Below are 25753 nucleotides of genomic sequence, written 5' to 3' on the forward strand. Positions count from 1 at the left end.
AAATGATATGGCCGCTTTCTGGCAGGACAGAGTGTTAGAAAGATTCCTTAGGATAAGAGTTAGCTTCCTTCCTCTTTTTTAAGCCAGGACGAAGAGGAGGCTAATAAAGAATCTGTATTGGGGCGCCTGGGTGGCTCAGTGGGTTAAGCTGCTGCCTTCGGCTCAGGTCATGATCTCAGGGTCCTGGGATCGAGTCCCGCATCGGGCTCTCTGCTCAGCAGGGAGCCTGCTTCCTCCTCTCTCTCTCTCTGCCTGCCTCTCTGCCTACTTGTGATCTCTCTCTGTCAAATAAAAATAAAATCTTAAAAAAAAAAAAGAATCTGTATTAAAAGGTCATGATTAAATAGTCACTGAACCCTTACAATATATATCATACAAGATATGGTGTATTTATGAAAGAACCAAATCCCTTTAGCAGAACAGATCAAAACAGATAAGAAAATTTTTTTTAAAGATTTATTTATTTGAAAGAGTGAGCGAGCGTGCCTCACAAGCAGGCTCCCTGCTGAGCAGGCAGCTGGATGTGGAACTCCAGTGGAAACCCAGGATCCAGGAAACCCAGGGTCCTGGGATCATACCTGAGCAGAAGCCAGGCACTTAACTGACAAGAGTCAAGCAGGTGCCTCCCCCTGCACCCCTACCAAATTTTATTTTTTAAACTGGTTATTTCAGTTGATCTACTGTTGTCTACAGTGGGAAGTCTGCCTTCTGCTCAATTAAATAATACTGGCAGTAACTCAGTAAGGTTTTCGATCACTGGAGGAAGGCAAATAAGTAGGGAGGAGGAAAAATCCTGGTTGAGCAAGTGGTAATAGTCTGCAAGAAGGCAGACTGCAAGAAGGAAGAGACATAAAAAACAGACAAAGGGAAAAGACTGCTTAGAAATGTGCTAAATGCCAGGAAAGATCAGAAACCTGTACTGAGGTCTTAAAATTAGTGGCCAAAGAAATGAAGTAACAGTATTCAGATACAAGTAAAACTGAACGGGTTATGGTCCTTATACTTCATGTTTTCTCTCCAGGGCACCTTACTCTATTCTCTATGATTGTGCCTTGAAAAAAAAAAAAAAGTAGGCCTTTCTAGGCCTACTTACCTAGAATTCTACAATTCAATGCTACTTGTTCCCTTTTCAAATCCCTTTAAAATTCATTTTCTGGGGCACCTGGGTGGCTTAGTGGGTTAAGCCTCTCCCTTTCTCCCTTTGGCTCTGGTCATGATCTCAGGGTCCTGGGATCCAGCCCCGAATCTGCTCTCTGCTCATCAGGGAGCCTGCCTCCCCACCCACTCTCTCTGCCTGCCTCTCTGCCTATTCTGTCAAATAAATAAAACAATCTTAAAAAAAAAAATTATTTTCTTTGGTTACATCAACAGACACAAAATGAATATGCTGCTACAGGCAGAGTTCAAATAACTTATCAATTTTCAATAGTCACATGGTTTCTAAGGTTCTACTAAAAGAAGATAAGTATCAGTTTTATCCCAGTTAATAAAAAGACAATTTTAATGCTGTGAATAGTTAGAATTTTCTAGAGTATGGACTTGGGGGCAGGAGGATTAGTAGTGGTGGTGCCCAGCAAAAATCCTCTATGGAGACTTGTTAAAATTTGCATGCCAGAGCCCTACCGCTAGACAAATAGTTTTAAATAGGAGTTCTCTTTTCCATAATTTTGTTCCAGATTCTGAGTATAATAATCATTTTTTGGGATAATTTTCAGTCTCACACTACTTCACAGTCACTATTTTCATCCATAATGGCCTTCGAGGATATGGCAGGTGTGGAAGAAGTTTAGGAACGTGGAATAATCAACAGAAATTAAATCCGAGAGTATCCTGGTAGTCTTCCTTTCTAGATCAAGAACAACAGTATTGTTCTGGCTGAGGGTTCCATCTAGATATGTTCTGACTACTTTTTACTCAAGTTTTAACATAGCACAAAGATGTATTTCTTAACTACCTTACACACTTAGAATTATGCTTTCTTTCTTTCATGCCAGTGGTCTTTTAAAAAAAAGATTTATTTTATTTAAAGATTTTATTTATTTATTTGACAGAGATCACAAGTAGGCAGAGAGGCAGGCAGAGAGAGAGGGAGAAGCAGGCTCCCTGTGGAGAAGAGAGTCCAATGTGGGGCTCAATCCCAGGACCCTGGGATCATGACCTGAGGGGAAGGCAGAGGCTTTAACCCACTGAGCCACCCAGGCGCCCCAATAAAGATTTTAGAGAGAGAGAGAGAGCTCAAGTGAGCGCATACATGCATGGGGGGAGGGACAGAGGAAGAGGGAGAGAGAATCCTCCTGGAGCGGACTCCCTGCAGAGTTCAGAGCCCAACTTCTAGGGCTTGGTCCCAAGACCTTGAGATCATGACCTGAGCCGAAATGAGTCAGCTGCTTATCAGACTGAGCCACCCAGGCACCCTTAGAATTATGTTTTAGATCTAATAAAAAAATGTTTAAAAATTTTTTAGTTGAAGTATAACTGACATGCAATGTTACATTAGTTTCAGGTGTACAACTCAGTGATGTGAGACAAGTCTGGTATTCTATGTGCACCACAAATGTAGCTTCCATCTGTCACCATACAGTGCCATTATAATACCATCGACTTGATTGCCTATGCTGTACCAGTAAAGGATCTTTTTAAAATTTAAGCAGCTATGGTGCATTTCTCTTTCAATTTTAGCTTTTAAAATGGCAGTACTGGTTCACTCTGCTATCATGCCCTTTTTATCAACACAATTTCAAAAATACGCTAGTATGCTAATAATGAACAAAACTTTCACTCCAAAAATAATTTGCTAGTGAATATCTGGTAGCTCAGAGGAAAATATAATTTCCATTTAAGTTTTTAGAGCCAAAACTGAATCTCATGCACACTAAGATACAAAGCTGGTAACTTTGCTCCTTTTTAATTATCAAGAGAAAGCACAGGATGGATTATAAGAGGAGACTGGGAAAGTGAAGAGACACAAAGACAAGCCCCACCAGCATTGTACACTCCCAAGAGAAACAAACTTTAAGTTTTAAGAAACAATTGCTGGCTCTCTGGGAGATGCCCAGGCATCAAACAATAAAGAACAGTCAACAGAGGCAAGAGGCCGAGCACGCTGCTGTGATTCCTGCTCCCTAATCCCCGGGCTCCAGTGAAAGGCCAGCTGTTGCCACCTCGCGTAGGGAGTCAGCAGAGCAAATTAACTGCAGGAGAAAAAAAGCTGCGGATATTGGAAAATTCTAATCTGCTAGGCTCTATTAGCTGTACTATTTTAAACATTAGGGACATCAAACTGTATCATTAAATAAAATAAAGTATAAAGCAATGGCAGCCCAAGTAAAGGAGTTTATCATTGTTTCACATTTCACTTAGTAAATGAGATGGAAATACAAAGTTACTCCATTTTTACTGAAGCACACCTTTAATTTGTATAAAGTACAAGAAGCAGGAAGTAATACACTGAAGCCTGTAACACAGATTTCAACACTCCCAGGCCAAAAACAAAAAAAAACCAAAAAACCCCTCAACTTGGAGTAACAATGTTTACGCTCAAGTAAACATGCTCTATCTGTTACAACTGGATCTTGAAAAGCTGTGTCTGAATTTTGGGCAATGTACATACTACTTAACTCTGGTGGAATTTGATATTAATTTGAAGCATGTTTACAAGTCCTAAATTAATTTCTTTAACCTGGTCAATGTCTTGGTTTACACTTTAGTGTTCCCTTATCTAGACGTTCTAATTCTATCAAAGTTTTCATATCATTTGAAAGTTTAAATATTAAATCACTAATATGTATGTTTTTCTGATGCACTCCACAAAGGACACTGTTAACTATAAGCTTCCAAATGTAAAGGACCACGTTTTGTGTAATTGTATTTTTCAAAGGCTTGAGTTTTGTTCTCAAGTTAATTCAGCACAGTAGTTGAAGACAGGGACTCAAATCTTGGCTTTACCACCTACTATCTATGTGTTCCTAGGCTTCCATTTCTTTATCTATAAAATTAACAAAACAAAACAAAACAAAACAAAACGACTGAACCTATGAGAATGCATATAAGGCACACAACTAACATTTAACATCTAACTAACATCTGGCAAAGGAAAAGTATTCAAAAATTAACTCATCATAAACAGTTTCAAGTTCTGATATAAAAATGAAATGTATTTTAAAATAAAAGGGAAAGACTACAGATCTTGGATCTAAATGATTTGTAATGCCCCCTTAACTCCCTGGTATCAATGATTCTTGGATTGCGTACAGAATGAAAATTCGGGATTTACTGAACAAGAATTTAGAAAGAAACCTAAACTCTAAATCCCAGGCAATTTGATATAAAGGTCCAAAACTCACAGTAACCTTGGTTAACAACTGATATAACATTCATATAACAAATAATAAAAGAATTCCATGCTGTTCTGCTGAAACTCACTTTAGCAACATTACAGCCATTGTTACCAGTGCCCAAATACTCCATTTCCAGGGTAGGGTAGAACAAATTCCAAAATGTCTATGAGATGTTAGCATTATCTATGAGTTGTTAGTATTGTTTTATAGGATGACAATTATAAAATAGATTTTATAAATCATAAAACAGTATTTTATGAAAAAACTATACCAATCTTCCCCTCTTTAAAGAAAACATTAAAAATACAGTCTGTTTCAATAAATATATTGAAAACATTACTATAACTTTTACTGGGAATCCAAATGGATTTTATCTAAGTTGACACTGTATTTAAATATCCACAAAAAATCCTTTGAAATAAAATTTGCTACAAAGTCAAAAGAATTTCATCAAGGTCATAGTGGGCGTATTTCAACACTAAATAGTTGTAGGTGGAAGTAGATATTGTAAATAAGGAATTATGGTGGAAAGATGAGCTATGCAGGAGGTAGGGTACCTGGCTGGCTCAGTTGGTAGAACATGTGACTTTTGGTCTCAGGGTCATGAGTTCAAGCCCCACACTGGACGTGGAGCCTATGTAAAAAAGAAAAAAAAAATGTCTAGGAGGTAACTAAGCCTTTCAACACATTCAGAGTTCATATTTTTAAAACTGTCATTTTCTCTAAATTATTTTCATCTGACCATGATCCATTTATACAAACAAATCCAGTTATAAAAATAAAATTAAACCATTTCTTATCCTTTTTTATTTAAAAATTATTTCAGATATGGAGAAAAGTTAGAAGAACACTAAGAAGAATATTTTTCCTGAATAATTTACTGTCACTACATCCCATAAAGCCCAAATATTGTATTGTGTACTTGCTACAAATGCAGATTATCTTCCTAAATAATCCCAATTTCATTTTATTTATTTATTTATTTTTTAAAACAAGATTTTATTTAATTTTTGACAGAGATCATAAGTAGGCAGAGAGAAAGGGGGAAACAAGCTCCCTGCTGAGCAGAGAGCCTGATGTGGGGCTCGATCCCAGAACCCTGGGATCATGACCTGAACCGAAGGCAGAGGCTTTAACCCACTGAGCCACCCAGGTGCCCCAATAATCCCAATTTTACAATCAAAATTTAAAAAATTTACACTGATGTATCATTACCATGTAATACCCCATTCAAGTTTTACCAACTGTCCCAATAACATCTAACAACATCCCAATAACATCCTGTAGAGCAACAAAATTAGGTTCAGGATTACACACTGCATTTTGTTTTCAGTATATGTGCTGCTGAAGCGAGCACTGCATTTTGTTTTCATTCTTTAGTCTCTTTCAACCTGAAGTACTTCCTCACTATTTTGTTTCTCATGATCTTGATACATTTGAAGATTATAGGCCAGTTATTCTATAAACTGTGCCTCAATTTGGATTTCTCCAATGAATCTTCATGATTGGATTTCAGTTACACATCCTTTGGTAAAAATATCCAAGAAGTAATGTTTGGCATTTCTTTTTACTGCATTCCACAAGGTGGCACACAGTTCTAATTTGACCATTACTGATAATATTAATATTAACTTTGACAACTTGATTAAGGTGGTCATTGCCAGGTTTCTCCATTGTAAAGTTACTCCTTTTCCTTTTTCAATTATTTTGTGAGGAGCTATTTTGTGTGATTATATAACCACCCCATTCCTCATCACTAATTTTGTTCATTTATCTATATAATCCATTTTATTCATTTATATAATTATCAACTTATGGAATCCTATTTTATTCAGTGGGTTACAGTTAGTATTTGTCATTATTTCTTTTGCTACCTCAATTGTCCTAGTTTGGCTAGCGGGAGCCTTCTGAAGCTGGCTTTTGCTCCTTGCTGACATGTCCCCATCATCCTTCAACCACTTCCTTCTTCTGTCATCTTCGGATGCTCCGGGTTCATCCTAATCTTTTCTTGTTCCAGCTATGGAATCCACCACCTCTCTCTCCAAAGAGTCCTGTTTCCTATGTATGACTTCTGTTCTTGACACTAGAAGGGGTAGGCTCTTTTTTAATTTCTTTGACCCTCCTAACTCAGGAAAATCAGTTGGTAAATCTCCAAAGGAAAGGAAGTGGTGAAAGGATTTAAAATCGAGCAAGTTTAGTAAGACTGGCAAAAAATATGATGCACCAAACTTTTCCAAACTCCACAACACTCTACCCCTGTACTATTTTGAAATTGTAGTAAAAGCTTGTTTGACAATTTTCCCTTCTCTAAATTCCATCAACATACGATATTCTAACTGAATACGCTATATATGAAAAACTCTGATCCAAGTAATACAGTAGTTACTGTTAAAACTTTAAAAGTTTTCTGGCTAAAAGGATCCATGACCATATTCCCAAGTGTTACGCTAAAGATAAGAGTGTGGAAAAGGTACTCCCAAGAGTCTTTTCCAACTAACAGATAACGTCATGGCTCATCTGCTCCTTCAGTGTGAATGATGAATCTGAGTCACTGGTGAAACACTTGCAAGGACGTTATTTGGTACATTAACATGACCATAATTTTATATGTACAAAAACAGTAAATCATTTCAAGGGAGTCATAAAGTATTTTCTCAGGAAGACGAGCAGGATAACATTAAGACTTCGCTTGACAGGGTACAAATCTGTGTTAGCAATTCACTTTCTTGAAATAATCAAATTGGGCCTGGAAAGTAATGGGGTTATATAAAGCTCTCCTACAAAATATGAGAAAAGACACATTATTTTTAATTACTTAAAATTATATATGCTGGTGAAATACAAAGAAGTATCTTGCTGTCTGATAACCATGTCCTGAAGGATACGAAAGAAATTATTTGCACACATTGGAACACTGACACACCTCTTCCTGTAACAGCACTAACGAATCATAAAACTGTGAAGAAGGGACTTGCAAGTGGTTTTTGAAGTAATTCTCCCAAAGCCCCTCCAAGCAATATAGTAACTACTGGAATCATTTTTATAAACAAAGGGGCTAAGGCTCTGAGAGATACCCTGCCTAAGGTAACACAGCTAGTGAAAGGCAGTTCACAAACACAGATCTACAAGTTAGCACAATCTTAATTATTTGATAAAGTGACAGAAAGACACTTAAAAAAAAGCAGCAGAAAATGAAAATAAAGGCTAAAATGAGATACGTTTAAAAAAAATTATTTAAGGGAAGAAAAAGGATAGAAGAGAGAACAAATGACGAGCTGAGGTAACATAGAGGAGGCAACGGCGGTGGAAAAGCATGCTGCTGAGGCACTGGGTGTTAAACAGGAAAACTGCTGGTTTCTCTTGGTTATTTTAGGGAGCATATTGTAGTGACCTAAGTTCAGATTAGAAATGGTTTTCAAATGTGAAGAACTTCTTTCTATTTAGTATCTGCTTTCTCTTAGATATCAGAAAACTCCTAAGACTAAATTTAAGGAAAAATACTTTGTTTCATAAAATTAATGAGGGGAAAGTTGTACCAAGGTAAGCTCAAATGGAAGCACCAACCTCAGTATTTTTATTTTTACTTAATATTACTCTTTCACGGATTGCCTCAGGTTCTCGAGGATCTAAATAAATCTTAATATGCAATCCAAATACCTTAAAGCTAGGAACTGACTAGCGTTCAGAGAGAACCAAATATTCCCCCCAAACAAAGCGACAAGGTGATCAGGAAGGCCAAGCCAGGTTGGGGGTGGGGAAGTGGTGATGGAAGGGAAAGCCTTGTGGGTCTAGCATAGTTGTTAAAGCCCAATCTGGCAGAAGAGGGTGTTCATGTGGGAGTGCTGGTGGCTTGACCTAGTAGTGAGGGGACTATCTCTGCAGGAGGGCAGTCCAGTGTGGTGCACAGTACAGGAGCACATGTAGGATGAAGAGGGTGTCCTCCAAAAAAGCATGGCCTGGCTTCGGGGGAGGAGGATGTCCTGCTGCTGGGGAAGAGGTGGGAAGGATGAAGGGGGATACACCTGGTACACAATGCCAGAGCATGAGCTCAGTGAAAAGAGTGTCAACACAGGGCAAGTTACTGTGGTGTGGCCTGGAGTCGGGTGGTTAAAGCCTGAACTGGGTGAAAAGGATGCCTGTGCAATGAAGGGAACAGTGACAAGTTTGGTTATATACAGGAAGACTGATCAAAGGAAGTAAATATATTAAGGAGACTTGGAGCCAGATTTCTCCTTGTCAGAAAAAAGGAGAAAACTAGGATGAACTCTGTATTACTGAATTAAAATGGAAACTTAGGATTTTTCAATACATATACCTACGATTGGGAATACAGATGTAAATATGTATCTATACATGTAATCTATCTATACATAAGTGTATCTATACATGTACATGTGTACATATACACACACGTGCGTGTGCGTGTACACACACACACGAATGCATGCAAAATCTGTTCCACAGCTCTTTCCATTGAGAGGGTCTGGGAATAGTGATATTCCAATCATAATCAGCGTATTTAGTTTCCAACTCTTGATTTCTAAATACCATTCTCAAAAAAAAAAAAAAAAGAAGCTGGATCAAGGAAAGTACAGGTTGAGCATGGAACATCCTGCTACATGGAAGGACAATACCAGGATGAAACATGATACTTGAAGAGGGTCTGAAAATTAGATGTAGTGATGTATCAGTGTCAATATCCTGATTCTGATGGTTGCTAGAAGAAAATCTTGTTTCTAAGAAAAATACATTAACGTACTTGAAAGTGATGGGGATACAGGTCAGCAATTTTTTCTCAAATAGTTCATAGAAAAAAAGTTCTTGTCTATACTTTTCTACAGTTTGCGATTAAATGGATGATCGAATAATGGAAACGCAGAAGGAGAAAAGGTAGTAAGTGGAAGGCAGGAAGAACTACTTACTGAGGTCTTCAGCCAGCTGAACTCGTTTGCCAGTGAGCAGTTTTACCTTCTTCTCGCTATCTTCAGCAAAATCTTCTAATACCTCTTTCACATTTTTCTCTAATCGCCTGACTGTTTAAAGTAAACAAACAAACTTGAAGGGCATCATTTTTATGAATGCACGGGATGATAAATTAGCAATATTTGGAGAGTAAGTTCCAATTTTTCTCATCATGTTAGATCTATTGAGTTCAGACTTTTCGCAGTTACAGGCAGAATCTGTACCTATTACATAGTACACTTATCCACCAACAGGAATCTAATACATATTCTCAGAGGAAGTCATATTCTCAAGTCCTAACACTTTAAAGAAGTGAGAATTTCTCCCAAAAACTTAAGTGATGCTTAGGAGTCCCTTTCTAACAGTTTTTATGTAATGAAGGAAGACTCCTGGTATGTTTTAACTTCTATCTTTTCCAATTATGATTTATTTTCATTAATATTTTAAGGGCAGATTATAGTTCCCAATTTTTCTAACAAATCTATTTTTACTTTAAAATTTATTTTTAACTTATTTGAGAGAGAGAAAGTGCGCATGTGGGGTGGGGAGGGTCAGAGGAAGAGGGAGAGAGAGAATTTCAAGCAGACTCAATTTCATGACCCGAGACCATGACCTGAGCCAAAACCAAGAGTCAGGGACTTAACCAACTCAGACACCCAGGTGCCCCTAATGAATCTATTTTTTAAAGAAGTATTTTGATATCCTTCCATTAAAAAGGAGTTTTTACTATTTTTTTGATGTTAGAATTACAAAGCGGTCCCCTGTGGCTTACCTTCAGTATTTGTAAGTTGCTGCCTCAAAGTATTTGCAGTGATAGCAAGCATGCGCTGTATTCGCCAAAAGAGGACGACATCATTGCATTCCAGCTGAAATTTAGGTAATTAAGATTACCAGATGCAAATTTAAAATTGAAAACCACAATCATAAATACATATGGCTACTGAAGTTGTACCTATACGCTAAACTTAAATAAAAAAAACCCTATTTACCTAATACATATATTCCTATTGTAGATATAAGCCATTGAATCTTTTCTGTACAGATCCAAGAACATTTGCATGAATTGGTGTCAACCCATACCCCCCCACCCCAAGCAGAGGTTTGTTTTGATTCCAATGACAAAGCAAATAAATTTGGGAAGTAGAGAATTTCATGACATTATATACAAGTAGAAATTCATAGCATTTACCCTTAATTTTTATTTAGTTTCAGCTAACATCCACGTTAGCTTAAATATACCCTTAGGTTAACCTCTTTTCTGCACTCAAGCCAGTTTTGAAATGCAGCTGTATATAAAGGTAAATTAATGATATGTTTTAAAAGAAGCTTATTCTGTAGAGAGGCCTCCTCAACAATTATGCAAACAACTTTCCACTTTTTACATAGATATATTTAAATACAAATTTACTTTAAGCTGTAGAAAACGCAAAAGCTCTTATTTTAGGGGTCTCAAATAAGGTTACTGATTAAGAGAGCCCTTTCAGAAGGGTAATTTAAAAAGCATTTCTGCTTGTAAGAAAATGCTCAAAATATATCCGTCTGCTGCCACCTAGGGGTTACTCTATGAAACGTGGTATTAAACAAAGTACAACTTTATACACTCCTTTTAAATAATTAAGAGATTTTAATGATATGAAGAATTACAATATAATACAGGAAAAAGCACAATAAAAATTGTTTTTGCAGTCTTATTTCCACAATCCAAAGGGATTGCTATGTCATACACATGCACACACAACTAAGTATAGAAAGAATTGAACAGATATGTATAAATATGTTAACTAAAATTACTTCTAGGACAGGAAATTATAAGTGACTTATTCCTTAATAGGGAATATTTAAATAGGTGACTATTTCCTTTTGCAATTTTTTTTACATTTGTTCACTGATTTTCCACAAGAGAATTTTTTTTTACATTTGTTTATTGCATTTCCAGAAGAAGAATGCATTATTTCCTAACATAAAACATAAAAATGCATTATTTTCTAACAACCAAAAATTTTTTAAAATTTCGTTTATTGGTTTATTAGAGAGAGAGAGAGCGAGTGAGTGCACAAGCAGGGGGAATGGCAGATAGAGAGGCAGAAGCAGACTGCCTGCTGAGCAGAGAGCCCAAAGTGGGGCTTGATCACTGAACTCTGAGATCATGACCTGAACTGAAGGCAGACACTTAACTGAGCCACCCAGCTGCCCCAAGAAGTTAATTCTTAAAAAAAAATTTAAAAAGTGGTTTGGAGCCCATTATCTGCATACAAAATTTTATAGTGTGTAAAATATAAACTGGAAATACCTTAGAAAAGACAGGAGTTAGGTTATTCTTCATAAATCACACTTACTTTCCCCAGTACATCAAAGGATTTAAAACTAATGCAAAAGCTATAGTTCACTTTTAAGCATCTAAATAATGATCACTAAAAACATTTCCCCTTGTTTTTGGACACCATACCTCAGAATCTACAAAATGCCTTTGGTAGTAGTAAAAGCCTCTTCGACAAAGGTTACAATGGTTTAGAGCTGTTTTTAAGAAGTGTCTTCTATAAACTTGGTGCCAAGTATCCTTAATCTAAAATGAAAAAAGAAAACAAAAAAACAAAGTTATTGTACACTCTGCAGATTAACCAAATACATTCTGAAAAGTCATCCAAAGGTTTACTTACAAAAAAAAAAATTAAAACTAATGGTAATATTATTATTCTAACCAACATTTTTATCCATTAAAAATATTTTTTTTTGTTTTTTTTTTTTAAAGATTTTATTTATTTATTTGACAGAGAGAAATTACAAGTACACTGAGAGGCAGGCAGAGAGAGAGAGAAGGAAGCAGGCTCCCTGCTGAGCAGAGAGTCCGATGCGGGACTCGATCCCAGGACCCTGAGATCATGACCTGAGCCGAAGGCAGCGGCCTAACCCACTGAGCCACCCAGGCGCCCCTCCATTAAAAATATTTTAAGACAAAGATTAGATTTACCACTACTCTGACCCCTTACCAGTTTATGTACTTCCAAATATGCAGTGTTTTTTAACAAGCATTATTATATTCATATAATCATCCTGTAGAGTAGATAGGGTTGAGATTATCATCTCCCCTAGTTAGTGGTAAGGAACCCCCAGGAAAAAGGGGTGGTGAGCCTAATCTAAGGACAGTTAGGACTAGGAAGCTGATCTCAGACCATGTCCATCAATGTAACAGTATTTCCTTTTTGATTACTTCATTTCATTGTTACCACAGCAAAATGACCCTTGCTAACGTCATTACTATGTAGTGCTCAAGGTTCTCTGATATCACTGTCTTTTCTGAGCATGACAGTAATAATGTTAAGTAGGCAAAACAAGTATCACCAACATTATACGGCAGATGAGGAAAGTTGAAGTTCAAAGAGATTATATTAGTTACTAAAGGTACTATTACTAATGAATGGGATGAAACTGTGCTAGAATTCACACCTCTGACATCTAGCCCATCTACTATTCTTGTCATTATACTTCGCTAACTATTTCATAGTTTCATAAAGTATCCGGAACAAAATGTCTCTTGGAAAAAAACAGATTTTCCTGCTCAGAAACAGAAATTAAGATATATAGTCAGTCCCTATCTTAATATGTGGACAAAGTCCAAATGTGGATAAATTAAATTTATATTCAACTCATAGTTCCATGTAATCATTAGTTTTAATTTCATTTTTTAATTATAAATAATGCTAGATAAAGGGTTTTATCTGCTTTCTTTTCTTCTTCTGACCTCTGGTGGAATTTATATATTAAGTATACTCATTTCTCAAGTACAGAAACATAAATAGTAGATAATCTCTGAAAGAATTAATGGGTGGCTCTGAAATTTCTTGTACGATTATTTTTCTCCTTAGAATTATTTTTCTAATTGTGTTTCACTTAACTTAAGCTAACATTAAAATGAAATTTCAATCCCTTACACCCTAACTGGGGCACACAGGCCCAGAGAGTTATTTTTTAAAAAATTTCCCAAATAAGCATCACAAAGGTAAGTAAAACATAGTCTGAACTGTAATTATTTTTATTCTCTTACTTATTAGGAATGAGGAAAATGAGACAGAACCCTAAGGCACTATCCAGTTTAATAAGACTGTAACATTTCTATTTTTTCTCAACCTACTCATACCTGATTAAGGTACACCGGACTAAGAAAATACAAATAAAAAAGAACTGTATCAAAGTAGAACTTGTATTTTGCAAGCTGAAGCAGTGGAACGGGGTGCAGAGATGTGGGTGGGCCTCACCTCCTCCTGCCAGAGCTCCCTGCTGAACCTGCCCAGGTACGTTACTTTTTCAAATCTAATTTCCTCACTTACAAATTAAAGCATTATGTTTAAGAAAGCAATACCAAGACTACATCTTTGCTCTGTAACAGTCAAAATGACTGTTCTTACAGTCATTTTAGAGCCAACAAAAGTACACGTGACCAAGGTCAAATCAAGCAGTTAAATACCCAAATAACATGTAAGTAGTAGTCACATTTCACCACAAGAAACACAGATTAGGGAAGCAAGTGCATGCAAATCAGCAATAGGTATTACCAAGCTTGGGTCCACTTCTACTCCTCGGGATTCGAGGTTCTTTCGGACCGTAGTTATCTCATCACTCGCCAGATAGGCTGGGTGCTCCTCATTACACTTCAACATCTTCTCCAATTCATTCTTGGTTTCATTGTGGACAAACTTAAAATTGTTTAAAAGACGACTGTATTTTAGATGGTTCATCCTTTGGCACACTTATAAAAAATTTTAATAAATATATTGCTATTGTACAACAGGGGACACAAGTTCTACACAAGAAACAAAAAAGAACACAGTATTCTGGCTTAGGAACAACGGGCTGAACTTGGGTGAGGCAAAAAAAAAAAAAAGCCTTTATCTGTTACATATTTTACTTTTGCTGAAATGTTTTATTGTCATAGTTACAGTACCAGGTACCTTACTTCTTGACCTTAGTGTGGAATATCAGTCTAGGAAAAAGTACCCTGACTACACGGGAGGAGATAATGTTTTATTAATGCCTCGTATCTAAGAACTAGAGAACTATAAGGACTTGCACCTGCTGACATGTTTCTTTTCTGATAAATATTAAATACACAGTTGGGATTTTTTTTAAATGTTCATTAAAAATTGTGCTTTAGACTGCTTCTTCAAGGTGCTTATCCTCCCTTTTTAAGATTTCATTTTTATTTATTTATTTATATAGATTTCATTTATTTAAAGATTTTTATTTATTTATTTGAGCATGAGAACAAGCAGGCATGAGAGACAAAGCAGGAGAGAGAGAGCACAAGCAGGGCAGGGGCAGAGGGAGAGGGAGAAGCAGACTCCTGGCTAAGCAGGGAGTCTGATGTGGGGCTCCATCCCAGACCCTGGGATTATGACCTGAGCCAAAGGCAGACGCTTAACTCACTGAGCTACCCAGGTACACCTAAGATTTTATTTTTAAGTAATCTCTACACCCAACATGGGGCTTGAGCTTACAACCGTGAGATCAAGGGTAGCACCTGTATGGACTGAGCCAGTCAGGCACCCCAAGGTGCCTATTATTCTTAAATGTACTTCCAATCCCTTCTCTATAATTGTTCAGTCTGATGACCAAAGGAGGAAAACACATACTAGTGATAAACTTGAAAATAAAACTCATGCAGTGTCAAATTATGTTATTCTTTTTCTTCAATCCTTTCAAAATTGCATAGTAAAAGAAACTAGCTTCATATTCACCGATTATTCTCAAGAAATTACTACCACCGACAGCACTATGCCCCTATTTAAGAATAGAAGAGTAAGATGTAAATGTAAATAACTGGCTTATAAATGAAACTACTAGTTAATATCCTCCTAACACATGATACTTTATAAGAGCTATTACTTAAGAGAATTTTACAGTTTCCTTAAACATCTGCTCGTGGTCTGAAGAAAGAAGGAAATCTCTAAGTTAGATAATGTTCCCTAACTCTTGTCCTGTTTTCACTTCCGTCTGTCCACCCGTCCCCTGACCACAGTCTTCATGAGAACACTACTCTCCCATCCATCCTGAAGATGATCTCCACAATTCAGCTCCGACAAGGAAAGAATGTTTCAATGGCATGGATTTTTCCCCAGTAACTAATGAAAATGTAATAACATAAAAGAACAAAATAGTTTTCAGAGCATAGACTTCTCATCTTTAACACAGGACAATCTTAAATTTTCCTGCTAAATCAGTCATTCAAAAAGACAGAAGGAATTGTTGCACAGCCACTGAAACTTGCAGTGTGAGACATGGGTACAGTCTCAACCTCTTCCAGAATCTGTTTCTCAGAGTAGACTCTAGGGATGAGGTTTCAACAGGGAGCAGGATGGATAAAAAGGCTGGAGAATGAGAACTTGGTTCAGTGAATCTGACAGGAGGGCATTTCTTCTGAAACAGACAATGAAACATAACACATACAAATACCTCCCCAGGCGGTCCTGATGCCCCTGCCCCTACAATTCCAGTTACAGCCTCTGTTCTAAAGTCAGTCTAGGTCTTACACATGCTGCCCTGAAACCCTGAGGGGGCTCTTCTCTGAAGGTTTTCCACATCCCTCTCCTAGGCGACAGATCCTTGCATTAATCTAAAACTAATTCTTCTACTTCTCTTGTAGGGATCCCATATGGGTTCAAATTCCTGAGAAAATAAGTTACAACTAAGAATTATTTCTCTCTGAGAGTGACTGACTAAAGCACTTTTGCCACTAGCTGCTGAGGCAAGCTGCCATCACTGATAATTCTGGGGACTTCAGGCCTAATTGCCCATTAGCCATGATGGTCAGACACCATTTTTCTTCCAAGTTTATCTGCCTCATGCCAGTGCTTTTCAATCAATTCTTCTTCTAGTCTTAAAATCAGAAACCTCTGATGGATCTCCTAAAACTGCGGACAGACTTCGTCCTCTCAACCCATGTGTTAAGAGAGAGAAATGATGCTCCCTGAAAACATGCATGATCCAACCACTAACTGTCCACTTCCTTGGCTTCTCTCCAGTCTCTTAATGACTCATTTTTCCACAAGAATCCTTTCAGGAAAAAAAGAAGAGGAAGACTGTCCCTTCACTTTTTTAAGACAAATTGGAACTCACATTGGACAGCTTATGAAACAAAAAATGGATGAAACTAAAAAAAATATATATGTGTGTGTGTGTGTGTGTGTGTGTGTGTGTGTGTAGGGTATTGATTATATAATTTAATTCTGTATTTAAGATGAGAACAAAAAAAATAGGAATGACATGATATTTGGTAATTTTTCATTTATAAATTTTTTTCTCTTGATATTTCCATATCTTGGCCTCCTTTCTCTAATTACATGGATTCAAAGAATGAAGGAAAGAAAGAAGATTGGATTCCACCTCTTTTTCTTATTCATTACTTCCTTCACTTACATATTTTCATTCTTATACCCTCTTTTCTCTCTTAAGTTTAAGTAATGAACATAAGAATGAGATGTGGTATAAAACTCACTGCTAGATAGGAAAAGAAGCCCTAATGATAAGGAATAAAAAGATGGTAGGGGATAGGGACTTGAATGATCTGTACATCTTCCCTTCATTCATTTGTTGTTCTACTTGCCTTTACTGTTTTATTCTTTTGAAGTGCTCATTAAGTACTTACTGAATGAACAAATTCTATAGTTCCTCTTCCTATCTGAATTTTTATACCATTTTGGGAACACAATAGCAAAATAACAGAAAAATCCAGAGGTAACTGATATCAGATGAGGTTAAATTTAAAAAACAAAAAAAGTCACTATAGTTTTTATTCTAATCATATTCACTCTACATTCTCTGAAATCCTTGTCATTTTTTACTTCTGTTCATAATGTTAATTTTCGCTTTACCTCAAACAGGGAATTGAAATGAACAAAGTGATCTACCACAAAAGGGGCATGGTTCATTTTCCCTTCGTTTTAACAACACAGCTACTTAACTTAAAAAAACCCAAAAACCTAAAAAAAAAAACCCCAAACAACTTTCTTTTGTAGTTTTCTATTTATTCTAAAGATTCATTATAGTTTAGAAAGGCTGATGTAAAACATTTGAAATTATTAAGCTTGGTCTGGAGGCATGGAAAACCTGTATTTTAATACCTGAATTACAATAAATGAAATTATATCATAACACAGAGATATGTTTGTTTTAACCTGTTCTTGCGTCCGGTTCTTCCAGTACAACCACCTCTTTTTCCAATCTGGACCTATCATGTTTTCAATTGCGTTTTCAGCTAGAAAAATTAAAAAATGTTTTTAATTCATCAAGAATTTAATCATTTACCAAATACATAAATTTTAACTAATAATAGTCTTGTTTTCTTAACTATTTCCAACTGCTATCTCAATATAAAGTCAGTTGAAATAAATGAAAAGATTACATGATTGATATGGTACATATAGAAGAAATAATTTAATTATATGTGTTTATAATCTGTGAATGGTACAGTTGCTTGTAAAGCTCCTATAAACATAGAGTCAAACACTAAAATAGTCTTCAATTTATAGTTTAAGAATATGAGTACTTATAAACATATATCCAGTTTATTTAGTATTTTCAGTAGTTACTAAGCAGTTGACTGAAAAATCTCACAAAAATATTTAATTATAGTATTAATGACAAAGACTATGAAATGTTGGTTTCATTTATTTTTTAAAAACTTTTTTTTTTAAAAGATTTTATTTATTTATTTGACAGACAGAGATTACAAGTAGGCAGAGAGGCAGGCAGAGAGAGGAGGGGGAGGCAGGCTCCCTGCTGAGCAGAGAGCCTGGGCTCCATCCAGGACCCTGGGATCATGACCTGAGCTGAAGGCAGAGGCTTTAACCCACTGAGCCACCCAGACACCCGAAAAAAAATTTTTTTTTTTTTTAAACTAATGTTCATCAAGTTGACTTAACTCCTTCACCACTGGAATACTCAAAAGTGAATAACCTGTGTCCCTACTTACTATCTTTGAGACGAGCTTGAAGAGCTTCTTCCATAAAATAAATAGCTGCATCCCACTGCTGTTTATCAGATATGGAACGATCTTCTAAAGCATTGTGTTGAATAACCCTCTGAAATGACAAGGAAAGAGAAACAGCTAATTTGATTTATGCCTTACCATCTTTTTAAAAAAAAAACATTTTATTTATTTATTTGACAGAGACAGATCACAAGCAGGCAGAGAAGCAGGCAGAGAGAGAAGGGGAAGCAGGCTCCCCTCAGAGCAGAGAGCCTGAAGGTATAAGGGTGCCTGGGTGGCTCAGTGGGTTAAGCCTCTGCCTTCAGCTCAGGTCATGATCCTAGGACCCTGAGATCATGACCTAAGCCGAAGGCAGAGGCTTAATCCATTGAACCACCCAGGCACCCCTATGCCTTATCATCTTAGTAATTTTATTCAAATCGATAGCTTATCAAATAAACAAAATAACAGCTACACCTAAAACATAAAAGTATGTAGTTCCCACGCAAATACAGGAGGGTCCTACTATCTGCCTATTTTGTCAGCTTTCTTCCAAAAGAATAAACAGTGAAGATTTTTTCCTATACCAAATTAAATGATCTATGTGAGACAGAGATACATCATACATGTAACTACATAAAATCTGCCTAGAACCCTAGTACTCAAGAGTTAATGATTCAGATCTTCGCTACTCTCCTTTTTGTCATATAATCTGTATGTCTCATCTTCAGAAAAGAGAAAAACAACCCGTCTCACTGTTAACATCACTGAAAAGTATAAAGGAGAGAAGCTTAAAAGGTCTGGACAACTATAAGCAAATGTGAGTTATTATAAGAAAACTGATTTCTAAATTTTATAATTTTTGAATGAATGAATGAAAAAGGACACTCACAGGAAGCTAGTCTCAAAGGCATTTAACAAGAATGAATACAGCTTTCAAACACAAAGACAAACCCTTGCTTAAAAATAAATTGTAATTACAACCAGCCCCCAGTGAAATATGCATTTTTCTAGAAAACTGTTCTATCTTATCTTTCAAAGGTACCTCTTTGGAACTGTCTGAGCAGAGCAGGGGCTTATTAGCAAGGTTTATGGTGATGTGAACGTTTTACATAACAAAAGATCTGTTGGAGGCGGAGGATTTGGTGAAGGTCAAGAGCCCGGCTTTGTAATTAGAGCAGGGCTTGAGTCTGAGCTTTGCCAAGGACAATAATAAAACTACTTAAGAACTAAATAAAATAGTGCTTAGAAAATATATTATAGAGTTTCTGGCACCTTTTAAGCATTCAACATGTGGTAATTAGCATTATTTTAGGAGTCTAATATTTTATGACTCAAATCCGCTGAAAAGCAATGCATCTAATACCTTTCATTACCCCCAAGGGTAAAAATAAGAAGCAGCTATCCTCTGGGCCATCTGTGGTTCAGGCTCATGTAATGGCTAGTCTACAACAATTTGTGAAAGTTTAAAGAAGCCTTTTTATTGCGAAATTTGACATGAAACAAATAGCAGAGAATTGTTAAAGGGCTGATTACGGACAGTTAAACTATTTCTTTTCCTCATTATTTTAAATGCATATCCTAATTGAAATAGTCATATAAAAACAACTTCCTATAAAAAGGGTATAAATTTGAGAAATTATATAAAACTGTGAGGATGACACTGTAATATAATTATAATATTACATTATAATAGAATAATCAAATTATATAATACATAGTAATATATAGTTACATATAATAATATCTAAATATAAGTATATATCAATAAGTATATATATATATATGTAATATAATATAATAATCAAATGACGTACCAAGCTGTCCTCTGCAAAATCATTCCACTTGTGGCGTTTAATACTTTCTTCCTTAACAGCCTCTTTAAGTTTATCAAATATGTCATCATGCTCTTTCCCTTTTGGTTCTGTCATGAAGCGGGAAAATTCTTCTTGTAGCGTCTCCCAAGCAACCTAGATTTAAAAGAAAAAAAGCTGTATTTATACTACATACTTTAATATGTAACATGACAAACACGTGAATTTAAGCCAAACGGATGTAGTAAGTCAGCTTGTCACAAAACACATATGAAACCACAGTTTTTTTTTAAAGGCGGCAAATACAAACTCACACTGGTAGCTGGTGGGATACAGTGGGTGTCCTGATACTTTTTTCTGACATACAGTGTTTTAAATTTAAAAAAATTAGTAGCCAACACTAAAAATAGACTTCATATAAAACCTGTGTTTTCAGCCTCTCTTGAACTGACAGCACTGTACCCGAGTTCCCATACAACACTAGCTGCAGCTGAACTGGGGCTACCCCCTTGAGATAGGTTTGCACTCCCAATCACCCACCACACTTAGTTCACTTAATTGTTTCATTCTGTATAACATGTGAGTTTGACTGCTTCTTCCATACTGTACAAAGTTTACAATGTCATAATAATTTATCTTCTTCACATCATTGTGAAGATCCAGTCTTTTTCATATCTTTCCCTTTATGCAAATATATGAACCAATGCATCAATACCTTCAATCACATTGAATATTACTTATACCAAATAAGTAATATTCAACTTATATTAATAGCTAACTCATAATTACCTGGCCAGTGAAAGGAAGAGCATAGTGTCAAAAGTAACTAAGAACTAAATCTACTTAGGATTAAGTGGGCTAGTTGATGTTGTATTTTTTAATTAGCGTTCTTCATTTTAAACATTAAGAAATCAGGGTATAAACAACGTGACTGTCCAAAAATATCCAGTGAGGTGTGAGAATCTGTATTTCCTGACAGTTCAGCAGATTTACATCTTTCTGCCACACTCAGCCATGAAGGGAGAAAGCAGCAGGAAAAGAGAATGACCATTTCCCTGCTGAGCCTTAGGATGTGACAATACCCTACCATGGGACAGGGCCCAGATAGATGTCAAGGCCAGCTGTGAGAAGAGCTAGTGGAGTGGTGGCAGCAGCCCCCTCATTATTTGAAGTACATGTGTCGAGAACTGACAGGGGTCAGTTCTATGCAGCTTTGGAAAAACAGCTGTCAGTGCTTAGAAAGCTTAAAGAAGCTGAGAAAAGAGGTGAAGAAGCCAGGAGCAGAGCAGGACAGGAAAGGGGGGGAAACACACCCGAATAAAAAGTTGACACTTTCTTTTTAAGAAAATGAAAAATAAAATTATGTTTAACACTGATTCTAATTTTGTGAGCAACCTCACACAGAAGAACAGGACACGCTGAGTCTTTGCTAGAATATTCATTCTTCAGAGTAACACGTATGGCAGATCAACTTAGATAACAGCAGCTGGCACTTACTGTGCAGTTACTGTGAGCCAGATATGTCTAAATATTTTATATGTTACATACATTTACATATTATTTACTTTTTTTTTTTTTAAGATCTTATTTATTTATTTGACAGGCAAAGATCACAAGTAGGCAGAGTGGCAGGCAGAGGGAGGGGGAGAAGCAGGCTCCCCGCTGAGCAGAGAGCCCAATGCGGGGCTCAATCCCAGGACCCTGGGATCATGACCTGAGCTGAAGGCAAAGGCTTAACCCACTGAGCCACCCAGGCGCCCCACATATCATTTAGCTCTTATAACAATCTGTGAGGTAGGCAACATTACCATCCCTAATGTACAGACAAAAAAAAGCTTAAGCAACCAGTCCAAAGCTCACACAGCTACTAAGTGGGAGACCATGTGTAACAGAAAAGCATTCTTCAAGGTACTTTCTTTTAATTCCTAGTCTAACCTTCTGGCAGGACCCAAACTAAGGAAATGATTAAGTACAACTGAGCTCTGCAGAAAATCAATAAATGAAATGCTTTATCCATTAAACATTTTCCTTATGAAATCCTTACCCACAGAAAAAGCTAAAAACATTTCACATTTGAGCAAATTTTGCTGGTTTTGTTATATGTTATCTTTGGAATAGAACAAATACTCTCAGGCACCATACCAATTAGTAAATTTTTATAATGGTAGTCACCAGTAGTAGCATTAAGGTTAATCCCACCACAGAGAAGAGGAGTACAGAATAAATGGAGCATAATGACCCAAAGGAGAGACAATGGCTGTGATGGGAATAAAACCTAAAACTCACAGCTCCTACTCCCTTCAGATAATGCTTCTTACCCATTTAAATAAATTATATCCTAACCTCTACTGCTTTATTAGGAAGCTGTTTATCAGTCCACTGTTTAAGCTTGATATCCACTGTTGTATTAAAAGTCCCTGAATTCATGGTCTGTGCAGCTGGAAGATAGATGTTTTCAATCACATGAGTTGATACTCTTTCCCATAAAGACTGCTGAAGGATTTCTTCCCTGAAATTTAAAAAAAAAAAAGTTTCAAAAACACCAAAATTTAAACATAATCTTGCTTTCAAAAACAGCTTTATTGAAGTATCACTCACTTAAAATAGATTGCACATATTTAAAATGTTGACAATATGAACACACCTGTGTGAATCACTATAATCAACATAATGAACTTCTCCATCATCTCCAAAAGTTTTAGCCTCGGTATCTACTTTATTACTAGAGATTAGCTTGTATTTTCTAGAACTGTATACAAATGCAACCATACAGCATACTCCTATTTTGTCTGTCTTCTTTTACTCAGCATATTTTGAGATTCATCCATTGTTGTGTATATCAATGTTTCACTTCTTTTTACTGCTGAGTAGTATTCCACTATATGAATCGGTTTATCTATTTACCTGTTAATGGACATCTGGGTTGCTTCCCATTACTGGCTATTCCAAATAAAGCTGCTACAAGCATTCACTCTATGGGCACATACTGCTGGTCCTCTTGGGTAAAACATCTAGGATTGGAATAGCTGTATCATATGGCAATTATACAAGTAACTTTTTATAGTACTGCCAAAATTGTTTTTCAAAATGGTTGAACTATTTTACATTCCCACCAGAGTATGAGAGTTCTAGATGCTCTACATGTTGCCAACATTTGATATGGTTAGTCATTCTGCCAGGTTTACATTGGTATCTCACTATGGTTTTGTTCTGCACTTCCCTAATGATTAATACTTCTGAGCATCTTTTCAAGGGCTTATTTGCCTAATATTAATAAATACTTTATATATATTGATGGTGAAGGGGAGACCAAGTCTGAGAACTTCTTGGTGTAATTTTAACAATTTATCAGACCACAGCACAAAGCACAGAGATGCTATCAGATACTGCTATGTCAAACTGTCCAGCACATCATGATAAATAAAGGTAACAATGTAAAAGATGGATAATCAAGTTGAGAATCCTTCCTGCCTTAAAGACATCTTAGAAGAACAAAGCTCTCTAAACAAAAAAAAAAAAAAAAATCAAGGAAAAAACCTGAACTCTTAAGAAAATATTTGGCTTCTCCCAAACAAATTTCTACTATAAGATAATACTACAACATAAAAAACACTCTGCCTCCCCAAAGTGGTCAGTCTTAAGAGTAATCTCAACCCACTACTATGCAGCCACAAGGCTCAGGGTAGCAGAAACAGCTGACCAAAGGCCAAGTTGCAATTTTCTTGGTTGAGAAGTGTCAACACTCCCTTCTATCCAAACTCCTCATATTCACTCAACATCTTGTGTAAAAACAAGTTTACTAAGTCAATAAGCTTAGCTGCTGGTTTCCCCTTGCTAACTTTCAGGTCTGTTTTCAGTGACAACCAGAACACCAAAGAGTTAGTGTAAGGAGGTAAGGATATACCACAGGGGACCAGAAGGACAAAGTTAATTTAGTCACAGTGTTAATGACAGAAAATGACAGGGAGATTTTTAGGAGCAAACTGGAAAAAAAAAGCTTCTCAGGGTCTCCTATTTATTAATTTCAACTTAATTCATATTCATATAACTTTAAACACAAATTAAAGATTTCTCAAAGATGAACAAAAGGCCAGGATCCAGCCTCTGACCACCAAGCTTTTTGTTGCTCCTGTCTCAGAACAGACTTGGTCTGTCATCTCTTCCCTGGAGTCTGGGCCAAGAATTGACATCTCAGACACCCTTTCAAGGAGATAATAACAAAATTCCAGACCATCAAATCCTGACAAGTCTATGGTAACTTTCTTATAGGAGGCCTCTTTCCAACCCACCACAGGTAGCTGCTGTCACCTATCCTCACCCCCCCATCCTCACCTCCCCTTTCACCACCAAGCTGTTGTCCTCTGTCCACACTCCGCCTGCTCCCCTGCCTTCATCATAATCATGTTTACTGCGCCCCCTATACTCTGTTCCGTAACAAACAAACCACTTTACATTCTCACTCTTTGCCTGTTCCTTATATCCTCAAGCCTTTCCTAGCTCTCCCTTCCAGACAGTGGTTGTCCTTACATTCTGCTGACCGGAAGCTGCTCAGTTAGGAAGTGGAAGTCATGTTCTCCTCATCCCACAATCTTTCTTCTGGACCATTAGTCCTCAACTCTCACGCAAAAATCCCTGTGCTGAGGCCAGCTCATATGCTTACACTGTCTGCCACCCTGACATGCATCCTTACTTACATTTCCTAACATGTTATGTGACTGTAGACTTCGCTATTCTACACTTTGCTATCATCTAGGTAAAATTCCACAAATACACAAAATATAACTTTAACATTATAGTTCTATGTATTCCCCTCATTATCTCCAGGAACTTTACCTCTGTTTTACTCCATTTTAATGAAAACACTTTTCAAAATGGAAATTTCTTGTTTTAAAGCAGAGGTCTCACTCTATAATTTCAACTAATACAGAAAATGTAAGAAGTCCTCCATAATTCCTCTTTCAGTAGTATAATTCACAGCTTAAGTTATCAATAAAAACATTTAATGCTTACATAAATTTATGTGTGTTTACATAGGTAGATCATATTACACAGACTGATTTATAAACACTTTTTAAAAGTTAAAAGCATATTATACAGTTTTCCATGTCAACATCTTATATTTTTCTTTCTTTCTTTTTTTTTTTTTAAAGATTTTATTTATTTATTTGACAGAGATCACAAGTAGGCAGAGACAGAGAGAGAGGAGGAAGCAGGCTCCCCGCCAAGCAAAAAGCCTGATGCAGGGCTCGATTCCAAGACCCTGAGATCATGACCCAAGCCGAAGGCAGAGGCTTTAACCCACTGAGCCACCCAGGCGCCCCAACATCTTATATTTTTCAACAGCATCACAGTAATCTAGTCTATGAATAAATCAAATATGTTAATTCAAAGAGAAAACACAAGTTTTTAATTTTTTTACACTTATAAGTAAAACAGCAGTGAAGATTCTTACGTGTTCATCTTTGTCAAATATATCTTTATTCCTACAAATTCACATTAATGTAATGACTGGATAAAAATATACTCGCTGTTTAGCTAATTTTTCCATTATCTATACATCCAATCACTAAATCCTATCAATTCTACCTTCTAGGTAACTTCTCAGATATTTCAAAACTGTCTCCTCTTCTCCATCTGCACAACCACTATTCAAGTTCGAGCCACCATCACCTCTCATC

The 25753-nt window shown here is 36.5% G+C and overlaps 1 protein-coding gene across 4 annotated transcripts in view; it reads right to left on the minus strand.

Annotated features, from left to right (window-relative positions):
* The window catches only part of OPA1 (OPA1 mitochondrial dynamin like GTPase), an 89841-nt gene that overhangs the window by 17927 nt on the left and 46161 nt on the right, over positions 1 to 25753 (minus strand). For all 4 annotated transcript variants that reach the window (XM_059163119.1, XM_059163117.1, XM_059163118.1 and 1 more), the window contains 8 exons: positions 22419 to 22584; positions 20079 to 20231; positions 18265 to 18373; positions 17468 to 17547; positions 13850 to 13990; positions 11746 to 11862; positions 10072 to 10165; positions 9260 to 9370 (listed from right to left, as the gene is read on the minus strand). In XM_059163119.1, coding sequence (XP_059019102.1) covers positions 9260 to 9370; positions 10072 to 10165; positions 11746 to 11862; positions 13850 to 13990; positions 17468 to 17547; positions 18265 to 18373; positions 20079 to 20231; positions 22419 to 22584 — 971 coding nt within the window. The remainder of the gene's footprint in view (positions 1 to 9259; positions 9371 to 10071; positions 10166 to 11745; positions 11863 to 13849; positions 13991 to 17467; positions 17548 to 18264; positions 18374 to 20078; positions 20232 to 22418; positions 22585 to 25753) is intronic.

The sequence above is a fragment of the Mustela lutreola genome, chromosome 2 (assembly GCF_030435805.1).
Source record: "Mustela lutreola isolate mMusLut2 chromosome 2, mMusLut2.pri, whole genome shotgun sequence".
Taxonomy (NCBI): domain Eukaryota; kingdom Metazoa; phylum Chordata; class Mammalia; order Carnivora; family Mustelidae; genus Mustela; species Mustela lutreola.